This window comes from Magallana gigas, chromosome 4 (genome assembly GCF_963853765.1).
Source record: "Magallana gigas chromosome 4, xbMagGiga1.1, whole genome shotgun sequence".
NCBI classification, from domain to species: domain Eukaryota; kingdom Metazoa; phylum Mollusca; class Bivalvia; order Ostreida; family Ostreidae; genus Magallana; species Magallana gigas.
This window is the reverse complement of record NC_088856.1, coordinates 14,416,708-14,428,847: the sequence shown is the minus strand read 5'-3', so window position 1 is coordinate 14,428,847 and position 12,140 is coordinate 14,416,708. Positions and strand designations below refer to the sequence as shown.

The following is a 12,140-nucleotide window of genomic DNA, read 5'->3' as shown; positions in this document are numbered from 1 at the left end:
AAAATCTTTGAAATATGATATTTTAATGAAAAATGAACCCTAGTAAATCAATTTTATTTCCGCGAGAGACCTAAAATAAAAAAGATCAATATTTTATATATGGAAGCAAATTTCGCGCCAATTGTACCGGAAGAGAAACTAAAGAAAATTCTGCGCATTACATTGCGCGCAGCGGTTAAAACCTCAACTCGATGGAGGACGCCTTGATAAATTCAGGTAAAAAACGTCACTTTTACACATCTTACTTACATTGGATATCTGCTTGATTAATACAGTGATAAGGAGAAATAATTGTAGAATTCATTGGTATAAAATTCAAGATTTAACGTATTTGAATATCTGTCGTATGCTAAAGTTTAGTGTTCGCCTGTCGCTGTTCATTGTTCGGGAGATCGACCATGGCTTGTTGCTTGCGCCCGATTTATGCGTGTCGACGCAGGCCTAGGTGATATCTCGTTGCGGTGTAGTGCGCGCTTTGCAGAATTGATTTTACTGCTATATATTTCGTCGTTTGTTTTCAATTAAACAAACGTATATGGTTTTTGAAGACCGGGATTCCAACCCGGGGATGCCTCTCTTTGCAGAAAACACGGGTCTTGGTCTATAAATAGAATTAGTGTTTACTTCCTGTGGTATTGTAGTTTGAAGATATTCAGCAGGAAACTCTTCTGATAGTTGTGATTTCCTGTCCATGTAAATCCATACACACATCCCCCATTTTCTTTGTTCTCCTTGGTTCACAACTGGCCTCAATATGTTCATAATACACATGTATGCAAAGCCTTTACCAATAATCAATATACTGGTAGTGTATGGCAGCTGTGTTTGTATGCCACACTGTAGGGACAAAGTCATCAAGTTGCGTGAGTGTACAGGTTTTGGGTGACATCTGTTTTTCAGTCTGATATTAATAGTTTTATGCATCTGAACTGTGACATAACATTTAAATAAGCTGTACATAGCCATTTAATGAGCATTTTGTTATTCCCTTGCATTGGAGTTCTAGTTGAAACCTTTTGTGCTTGTAAATAGGGGAAAGTATGTGTGTGAAACAGAGAACTATAAAATTGATATTTTTTATCAGAATTTTAGTTGTAAGCTGGCTATTAAGATCAAATTGTGTTCAATAGCTTGTGTAATAAACTCTCCAGAGAGGAGAATTTCTGCTTTGTAGAATGCAGTTCCTGTGCTTCTTTTTTAAGAATATTTCATATTGCAATTTAGAATTGAAATAAAAAAAATATACATGAAAATTCAGTGATGATCTTTGAACTATAACCATTAAACACATCAAGTATATATTACAATGTTTATAACAATATTTCAGGCTATGAAGCGGAGTAATTCAGCACAGACCTCATGATGGTGTATGATTTTGACGTGAAGGAATTCTGCCAAAACTTGAAGGCAACCAAACCGCCATATGAATGTCCAGTGAGATCATGTGGAAAAGTCTACAAGAGCTACTGTGGGATTCAATTTCACCTGTATAACTTTGACCATGATAATCCTGAAAACAACTCTCCCTCTCCAGGGAAAAAACCTGGGAAGAAGAAGACGAAATGGGGTCATCATAGAGCCATGCGTCGATCCCCAACGCCACCTGAGTTTGTAGCTCCTCCCCGAAGAGAGACTTTAACCTATGCTGAAGCCCAGCGTCTTGTGGAGATTGATTTAGAGGGCAGACTGCACAGAATAAATATATATGAACCTCTTGAAATCATTACCCAGGATGAAATTGACAACCACAAAAACACAGAAAAGGAAGAAAAGGCAGAGAAAACCCCCCTGAAGACTAAAAACTGTGAAAATCAGAAAGCCCGTAAAGAACCAACGGCTGGAGCACAACCCATAGTAAAGTTACCAGAAGCGCAGTTCAAGGTCATAGATGATTATATTAAGCCAAGTAAAATTTCACAGAGACAAAACTCATACTATCGTTACATTGAAAAATCAGTTGAAGAACTTGATGAAGAAGTGGAGTATGATATGGATGAAGAGGTAAACAGTTGTCAAGTTTTTCCATGAATTGATTGTTTACTTTTGGAAAACAGAGAGCATTATAATTTTATATTTATTTAACTACATAACTAGTCCTTTTTGCACCCAGAGGCACATTATTTAATGTCCATCAATGATTTAATGTGTCTTTTTTCCATTTGTAGGACCATGCTTGGTTGGAAATCCTGAACAAGGGTCGAAAAGAAGATGGCATTGCTCAGGTCAAGCAAGAAGACTTTGAGTTACTAATGGACAGATTTGAGAAAGAGGCTTTCTTCCAAAGCCAAACCTCAGGCAAGGACCTTGGCCCTTCCATTGATGAGGATGCTGTGTGCAATATTTGTCAGGACGGAGAGTGTCAGAACAGTAATGTGATTTTATTCTGTGACATGTGTAACTTGGCCGTGCATCAGGAATGCTATGGTGTGCCCTACATTCCGGAAGGACAGTGGTTGTGTCGGAGGTGTCTACAGTCACCCTCCCGAGCTGTGGACTGCTGTCTGTGTCCAAACAAAGGAGGGGCATTCAAACAGACAGACGATGGCCGCTGGGCACACGTCGTCTGTGCCTTGTGGATTCCAGAAGTGGGGTTTGCAAATACTGTGTTTTTAGAACCCATTGACAGCTTTGACAATATTCCGCCCGCAAGATGGAAATTATCATGTTACATTTGTAAGCAACGAGGGAAGGGGGCGTGCATTCAGTGTCACAAAACTAACTGTTATACAGCTTTTCATGTTACATGTGCACAGCAAGCAGGGCTGTATATGAAAATAGAACCTATTAAAGAATCTAGTGCTAATGGATTGACTGTTAGTGTACGGAAGACTGTGTACTGTGATGTTCACACACCGGCCGATTCTGACTGTACGCCGTGTCTCACGGGGGCGGACAGCTCAGAGGATGATAACAAGTCAGCTTCCGCCAAAAAGGCAAAGGAAAAGTCCAAACTGAAAATGAAGAAAGCTCGCAAAATCTTAGCAGAGAAACGCAATGCTCTTCCGGTTGTTTCAATACCCATTATTCCCCAGTCTAGGTTTGTTTTTATTGAATATAAGTAATGTCATACAAGTCCTAATTCTACCTAATGAGGAACACCATTGAAGTACATGTATTCTTGTATAGTTTTATCATGTTTATTTTTATTTAATCTTATATTTTATGAAAGTTATTATATGGGGAGGGCATTTTAGAATGCTTTTTCCCTTCATGTAAGGCCATACTTACAAAAATATTCATTTTTTGCTACATCAAAGATTTATGAAAGTGTTTTTTCCTCCTTTGCTATAGGTTGTCCAAAATTGCCAACATGATCAGTCTACCTAAGAAGCAGCCATTCTTGACCAAGTTATTAAGTTACTGGACACTAAAGAGGCAGTCCAGGAATGGGGTCCCTCTTTTGAGGAGACTCCAGTCAAATCACATGACCAGAAACAAACATGAGGTAAAAGATATAGATTGACCAGAAACCATCAATCAGCGTGTTCAAAGTTCAAATTTTGTAATTAATCTATAGTGTACTAACAATCATGTGATGTCAGTGAAATTTTATGGGAATTTGACTTTTTCCAATTAGATGATAAAAAAAATTCCCAAATGCTTTTTCAAAATAAAGATAATATTAAACAATTCAATCGTGATTAGAAAATTTATATATTTCTTAATATATATATGCATTTTATTTTAGAATATTAGGAAAGTTGTTGCGCATTCATTTCAGACCAAAAATGATAAGCAGAGCAATGCTCTGAAGGAGCAGCTGAAGTACTGGCAGCGGCTGAGGCAGGACCTGGAGAAAGCAAGACTATTGGTGGAACTCATCAGGAAACGAGAGAAGCTCAAGAGGGAGCAGGTTAGTGCATGTGTATACACTAAAACATGGCTATAGCAAAGCATCAGGGGCAAGCAATTTGTTTTAACTGTATTTCATGATATCTTGTAGGTTTCTTGTACACTTGTAAGATTAGGGATAAATTCGATTAGGAAATGAAACTGACTTTTGCTTTTTGCATTAATTTGTTCTGTGTTTTTTCGGTTTAGTATTGCTAAGATGAATTGCACTAGTAGGTGCTATGCAGTTGTTTTATGATAAGAATTTTAACGAAAAATTTTATTGTTCAACTTAATGGTATATTTCCAGTTAAAAGTCCACCAGATGGCAATGGAGTTACAGCTTCAGCCATTTGCTGTGCTGTTACGCTCCACATTAGAGCAACTAGTGGAGAAAGACACGTCTAATTTCTTCACAGAGCCTGTTTCATTAGATGAGGTAAAAATTTCCATTGATTATATAATTATCAGCATATTGCATAATAGTATCAGCAGGTATTTGAAATCCCTCCCTATTTCTCTACCATGTATTACCACTATTACACAGGTTCCAGATTACCTTGAATACATTGATAAGCCTATGGACTTTGAGACTATGCGAAAAAACATAGACAATCACAAGTACCGCACAATGGATGAGTTTGAGACAGACTTTGAATTGATCATTAAGAACTGTATGAAGTACAATGCCAAAGACACTGTTTTCTATCGTGCTGCCACAAGGCTCAGGGATCAGGTATGCTATTTTAATAACATGTAGTTATCTTAACGATCCATTTGGTAATTAATAGTATTGGTTTGTTTGTTTTTTATTGGGGGGGGCATGCATTACCAAAAACATCTGATTTTTGCCCCCCCCCCCCCCCCCCCCCAATTCTTTGACATGGCTTGTTAAAAATGGTACATACTATTATATATATTTCTGCACAATTGTGTAGTGGTAAAATCAAAATGAAATCTTTGTGAAGCATAATCTAGATGTTAGATCCGCTCGCTTACTCGCATCACTGTGTGGCGAGTAAGCGAGCAGATCTAACATCCAATTTTATTAGATTGTGTGAAGTATGACTGGACACATCGATGATCAAATAAGAATTAGCTATAATGTGTAATTGCTCTAAAAAAGTGACCTCTGTCCTATTTTATCCATATTTTAAGATAATAAGACAGAATGATGATATTGAATTGGTTGTTCGTGTTTCTGTAGGGTGGTGCCGTGATACGAAATGCCTGTCGTACTGCGGAGAGAGTGGGCTATGACCCAGCAACAGGCTTACACATGGAGCAGGTGCCATGTGTTCCTGAACCAGTCGTCTTAGAGGACAGTAAGTACAGTAAAACATGGTTATAGCCAACAAGCTCATAATGAATTGATGCTTACAGCAAAGTAAGCTTTCATTCCCTGAGACTTTATTACATGTTGTAGACTTGACGGATATAATGAATTACATTTATAACGAAGTAAAATCGCCTGTCCCTGGCATTTCATTATAAGCGTGTTTAACTGTAGATAGAAATTCTTAATAACATGCATGTTGTGATGTATAGTGAATCTCAAGTCAACAAAAGATGTACATTTAATAAACTTGCACAATGCATTTGAAGGAAAAAAATGAATGTTGCAGATGAAGAGATGCTCAAGAGATGTTCATGAGATTTTGTTTTTACAGTTGATAGCTTCTTAGAGGACACAAAGGATGGAATGCCACTCGAAGAACAACTTAGGATATTGTTAGACAAAATGGATGCCGCTAATGCCTCCAGAAAACCTGGTATGTTTGATACAATGATGATTTCTTGAGAGTTGTATTTGGAATGGAGAATATAAGCTTTTTCTAGCTCAACCTTTTCAATAATGTTATTTCATGAATTACAGGAAAATCTAAGCTTGCCAGAAGGATTAGAAAGGAGATTGTGAAGGTGCGGCGAAAGTTAGCCATTCAGAAAGGCCAGCATGCCAGTGATATAGAAGACACAGCAGATACAGGTAAGGGATATTAGCAGGTAGATGATACCAGTTGATGAGCATCTAGAATACTGTTGTCTTACAATGTGTTTTTGTATTGATGATTGATGAAAAGTCCTATTTTTTTACAAGACAAAATATTTGCATAAAACACTGTTTAATGTTATTTTTCTACAGCTTCTGAAGTTAATGAAGACTCGGCACATGAAGATGGACCAGACATCTCTACACCAAAGTCTAGCAAATCAGAGAAGTCCACTTCCAAAGGAGCTAAAGAAACCCCCACCAGGGGGAGGGGCAGAGGAAGAGGTCGTGGCAGTGTAGGGCGACCAAGGAAATCTCGCAATGATTCTGAAAGCGAGTCTCCACTTGTAGGAGCAAGGCTTATAGGTTTGTTAAATTAGTTTTCCTTAGGAACAATTTCAATTCAAATATGTTAAAAAACATGGTTCAAACATTGCCTTGATCAGAATGTACTCATTAATTTTACCATTTGTTTATGAATAAACAATTTTGGAATGATATTACAGGATATGGCCATGTTATGTTTTTGTATCATATTGCATGAAATTGTGTGTTGCAAAACAATGAGATTCAGATGATAATGTTTTTCAGTTCAGTGGCTTATAAAAAGCTGTGTAAAAAATGTGTCCTTGCTCAAGCTAAATGGCAATCTAAACCAAAGTTTACCTCTATATTTTGTATATAGCTATTTGTAAGACATTTAACACAGGATCATTTTGTGGTGTATTGTAGAGAAGAGAAGGTCCTCTGACAGTTCAAGAACAACAGAATCCTCTAGTACATCTTCAAAGGACAGCAACTCCTCACATCCAGCCCACAGCGGGGTTAACAGGCGTACCTCTGTGTTGTTTGGTAAAAAGAACTTCCGCAGCAGTAAGAACGATAGCTCTGCCCCAAGTAGTCCAGGAACACCCACCCAACCCTCTACCCCACCACGCAGAAATTCCAAAGGGGGTCGCCCTTCCAAGCAGAAAGGGGACCACACTGACTCTCCACAACCCCCAGTGTTAGAGCCAATGACATCGGGACGGTCTTCCTCGAGGGGACCAGCTAGTCCAAAGAGTCCTGGTGTCAGGAAACGCTCGGCCAGTGCAATAACCTCCCCTGACAGGGAATCTAGACCAACTCCACCCAAAAGGACCACCTCTCTCAGTGAGCCTCTCTCTTTTTCTGACCCACCGGACATCACAAAGAGAGATAGCTTTCGCTACTACCGAGGCCCCGATAATTTGCGGAGTTCGTCCGATTCGGACAGCACGTCGGTTATTAGTTCCAGTGACGAGTCATTGACGGATAGTTCTCTTGGCAGTTCAAGTTCCAACAGTCGCTCAGGTATTAAAACATTTCTTTTGTGGAGATTAAGACAAGAATGCACACTAAGTTAAGAATGCACAAACCAGAATATGTGTATGTGTTAGCACTTAGATCAAGTCAGTCGTGTGACAGTTAGGCATAAGTGGTCATCTCTGAGGTAGGAATCGCTGTATCTATACATGTCCTGTTAATAATTTTCAAGTTGCACTTGTAAAAGTAATAAGGCTTTTAATGTTGACACTATCTACTGGATTTTTTTTATTTGATAATGTGGCAAGTACAAAGCATCTCAAATTACAATCAGACCCTGATTAAACAGAAATAATTGGATAATTAATATAGGAAAGAGTTCATTTTCAAGTGATCAAACAAAATTCAAATCTGATGCAAGGCCCTGGCGTTTTGATACAATTAATAGGCAAGAGATGCTTTGTGCTCCTTCCCCTCTGCTTGTGTTCTCGTATGCTCTTGTACAGCATGTCATACTCATGCTTGGTGCGTGCTTTTTATTGCTGGTTTTAGAATTAAATTCAAACGGACTCCCCAAATTATCTGAGGAGGGAACGGAGAGCGACTCCTCTGCCTCTCCCGCTGCACGCCACCAGGGTAAGCATGAAAACCCCGCCCCCCTGACACCGAATACTCACCGTAGTTCTAGATCTCACTGTAACAAGGCTGTAGGGTTATAGCTTAGCTTTATAACACGTTCTTAGTGATATTAATGCGACACCAGCTATATACAAGGTGCACTTGTACTAATTTTAACATTGCTTTTGTGTTTTAGCATCAGATTCTGTAGACTTTGTGGTTGTGAAGTGCTTGTGTTTTGCTGACACTAATGATGATGTATGAATATGCACATATATATGTATTGATATAAGTTAAGGTTGTTCATAATGTAAATTTCAGTTCTCTTCCAGAACTTATGCCACTCTTTCAGAGTATTTCTTTGTAAAGTGAAGGATTTGTTTGTTTGTTTGTTTTTTTTGGAAAGGCATAAGCCAGAATGATGATCTTAAAAACATACTGTTGTTATCATGGTTATAAACATTGATTCTGTGCGTGATAGGGGAGGGTTTTGCTGAGAAAGGGGTGGGAGGGAGTAAGTTGATGTTAATGTATTGTCTGACTAGGCTTCTGTCTCTTTGCAGTGTTTCCCTCTGAAAAACATGGATGCTAATCTTCCTGGTGTGTCTACCTCAACAAAAAGCATTCCACACAAATCCCCTGTCATTCTAAATTTGCTTTCAAAAAGGGGAATTTTTTTGTTTATCTTTCGAATATTTCGTAATAACTTTTCCCTCCTCATTCCTGTAATTTGATTTGAATTTTCTTATACAAACTGGTTATTATGCCAAAATCTTGTTGTAAACCTGTCGAGTTTGTTTTTTTCTCTTGTCTTTTTCTGGATTAGACTCTGCAAGCATTATGTGTATTTCAGCTAACTGCAAACCATTGAGTTCAAAGACGTAACTATTAACAGACTCGACAGCTAGTTGTATGTGTTTTTCTGGGGGAAATCGCTGCTTCTTGCATGCTTTGTGAGTGTCATTTTCAAGCTTCACATGGCAAACTTTCACAATATAGCCATAGATAGCTTTTCTATAAATGCAACACCATTTCTAAAACTCAATCATGTAAAAAAAAAAATGAAAAATGAAATCATAAGGAATACAGCAACCACAGGTGAAGTTTGAAAAAAGTGCAAAAAATATTTCCAATTAGCTCAAACATCATGAAGGTTGTGTGGGGAAAAAAATTATTTCAAAAAATTTGAAATACACACGGTTCCAAATATTGATGAAAAGAGTTTTTATTTTTCACCTTGGAGACTATATGTAGATTGAATTATTCAAAAAATGTATTGATCTGAGTTTAGTGAGAATAGATTTTAGAGGTAATGTTTTTCAGCCATTTTTTCTTATTTTTTTCCCTAACAGCAGGGTCATCTAAGCTCTTAAATAGTGGTGTTTCGCTGTGGACCTCTGTTACTAACACACCTGCATGCTCCCGCACCTCTTTCCCTGCTTTTTCGCATGCCAAGCTTGTGTGTGAACCAGATTGTATAGAGATATTTTTAGCTGGTCGTTGTGACAAGGCTTTAAGCCTGGGTACAACGAATCAGGCTGGGTCTAATTTGCTAGAAAATGCAATGGGGGTTCAAACCTATAACCTTAGGTCTCAAAAAGCTTTCCGTTCAACGAGAACTTCGAAACAGACTGATAGGAAGGAAGCTTCCAATACGAGCTTGTCGAAGAAAATGAAACCAGGATGTGAAAAAGAAGGCAGAGCTGGAAGGGACTCGAATACTGAATCTCTACCTCAGAAAAATTCAAGTCATAAAAAACATTGGCATTTTGACTTAAAATCATGCAATACAGACAATTTCAATGCTTCAAGAACACAAAGACAAGGAATTTCTAGGTTGTGTAAGAATTTGCAAGATTCTCGGAACTCTCCAACTTTGAAAACACAATGTTTAGATAGAGTTAAAGAAAAATTAGAAAACTCCCCAGAACAGACCTGGGTCCTATCCCAGCTGGTGCATATCAAGGACAGTAAATTGAGACCTAGAAAGCTGTCCTGTGAGTATACTTCCACAGACTCACTGAGCACTGAATCTCACACTCATTCCACTGACTCGCCTAATACAGGTGTGAACAAAGCTGATGTAAGCAAAGGTACATCTGTCAGTATTTGCTGATGTTTGCTGTTATATTTACAATGGCTGAGTTTTTCTGTTGGCTGAGTTTGTTTTTCTTGGCACATTTTGTTATTCCTTTTCTAAAAATAAATGTGAGTGACATACATCTAATGCAAGATAATTAGGTAAATGAGAAATTGAAATTAAAGAAATTTCTACCTTGAATAAAAAATAAATAAAAAATAATGATTTGAAATACTGACTTGAAATGATTATTTACATGTGTGTCATTCTAACATCTTGCTTTATATTTTTTGGGATTTTTCTGTTGATTTTGGGAATTTCTAGAAAAATAACAACTGAGATTATTTTGTAAACACTCATTAGCTAAAAGAGAAAATTGATACATGTAATTGATTCATGTTTGCTTTGAATTGTTGATTTTATCTATTGTGAATGCTTTGTTAGGCATTCTCTTTAATAGAAAGTCGGTATCTTTGTAGGGCGGGCTCACCGGAGTGGAAGCTGCGACTCGGAGGACCTTATCCCCCTGGAGCCCCTTGACCTAGTTTGGGCTAAATGCCGTGGATACCCATGGTATCCTGCATTGGTAAGTGACCAAACTTTCTATCATCATTTCAACATTTCATTTCCAGACTTTGTTAAATTGTCTTTCAGATGCCAATATCTGCTATGATGAAGTTCAAAACTTTTTTTAAGTTTTAAGTTTGACTGAATGTTTTAATTTATGATTTCATAATTTAGATCATCAATCCCAAAATGCCAAAAACTGGTTACTTCCACAATGGTGTCCCTATCCCTGTCCCTCCGGACGATGTGCTGGCTCTCCAGAGGAAGTATGACGAGCCCGTGTACCTTATCCTGTTCTTTGACACCAAACGTACATGGTAGGTCGCTGTTATAATATTACTGTACGTAAAAGCTCTACAGCATAAAGTTGCTCTAATTAGAGTCTCATCTTTATCAGTTTACTTATTGCATCATACGCATGAAAACATATTTAATTTTAAAACTTACATTTGACTTCCAACAAATTCAGTTGCTGATTTGTTTTCATTTTTACAAGGAACAAAAGTTCTTCCCCCTTATTATTTACATACAAAATCTGCTATATTGCAGGCAATGGTTACCAAGAAACAAACTGGAGCCTCTTGGAGTGGACTCAGGTCTAGACAAGGCCAAGTTGTTAGAGAACAAAAAGCCCAATGTTAGGAAAGCAGTACAGAAGGCTTACGAGAAAGCCATCCTCCACAGGTGTAGTGTGACGGGGGAACCCAACCCTCTGTCTGGGGATTCGGAGCTAGAGGATCAGGACTAGGGACAAGATTGTTTGAAGGGACCTAAAAATACCCAACCCTTGTGGGAAATTCTACTGAAGTTTTTGATAGACCTAAGTCTGTATGCTGAAGTGTTTGAAAAATACCAAAGCCTAAGGAAAATTCTATTGATCCAAATCAGTGGGATTAAAATCCGAGTTGGTGGATTAGGACTAGAATTAAAAATGTCTGCAGTGTTTGTGAGGACAATCCAAATGTTAAACTGATTATGAAGTATGCACTATTCCGTTCTTTGCAGACTGCTACTCAGATCTGGTGTACAGCAAATGAAAATTTGGATTTGATGATGCTTGCAAAAAACTGTGGTCTGTTTTGTGATTGGTTTCAATAAAGTTTGCAAAAAATGAACTTGTTTTAATGATGAAATTGAATTTGTCTTTAATGCTATTGATCTTCAGAAGTTTAAATTAATTATTGTTGGTTAAACCTGTTTCGATTTTATGATAGTTGTAGAAAAGTATTCAGTGCAATGTTATAGTTTGCAATTTTCTAATGGACAATTAATGTGTACATTTATTTGAAATAATTGAAATCCATTCAATAGTTGAAGTTTTGTGTATCATTTTGTCATGAGATGGCATGAACAAAAAAAAGGGTCGGATGTGAAACGAACAAATTTTATGAATATAATAAACTCCTATGAGTGTGTTCACTAGATAAATTGGCTATTGTGTGTTATTTATATTACTGATATATGTAATTTGATGGTGCATAGACTTTTCTCCTTGTATTTGAAACAACAAATGAAATTTATTGTATTTATTTGCAAGCAAAATTTTGCAACAAATGAAGACCATCCCACCTCATTGAAAGAACATAGGATTGTCTTTCCAATGTCTACTGTAGAGATGCATGTACTAGCTTAAATGAAATTGATTGTGTTTGAAAAACAAAATGGAGTTCTGTTATAAACACGCAAAGGAACTCATCACTTTTATGTGTACTGTTAATTGTTATTATTTATTCCATTTTATCAGTCCTTTGTTTTGGGGTGTTGAGAATT

At 37.4% G+C, this 12,140-nt stretch overlaps 1 protein-coding gene across 6 annotated transcripts; it reads left to right on the top strand.

Moving 5' to 3' along the window:
• Positions 1–116: 116 nt before the first annotated feature.
• LOC117682388 (peregrin-like) lies at positions 117–11,485 on the top strand. Of its 6 annotated transcripts, none has more exons than XM_034449765.2 (17): positions 117–216; positions 1,328–2,001; positions 2,166–3,037; positions 3,292–3,445; positions 3,722–3,853; positions 4,142–4,270; positions 4,379–4,567; positions 5,039–5,156; positions 5,502–5,603; positions 5,708–5,818; positions 5,975–6,187; positions 6,554–7,153; positions 7,658–7,741; positions 9,076–9,816; positions 10,283–10,389; positions 10,545–10,687; positions 10,920–11,485. In XM_034449765.2, exons 2-17 carry the CDS (start codon positions 1,360–1,362, stop codon positions 11,116–11,118), a joined length of 4,536 nt encoding a protein of 1,511 aa, XP_034305656.2. In that variant the 5' UTR covers positions 117–216; positions 1,328–1,359; the 3' UTR covers positions 11,119–11,485. The 6 variants fall into 6 exon arrangements, with proteins under 6 accessions (XP_034305656.2, XP_065937476.1, XP_065937477.1 ...); XM_066081404.1 differs by having other exon boundaries at positions 3,689–3,853; XM_066081405.1 differs by lacking the exon at positions 7,658–7,741 and having other exon boundaries at positions 3,689–3,853.
• The last annotated feature ends 655 nt before the right edge of the window (positions 11,486–12,140 follow it).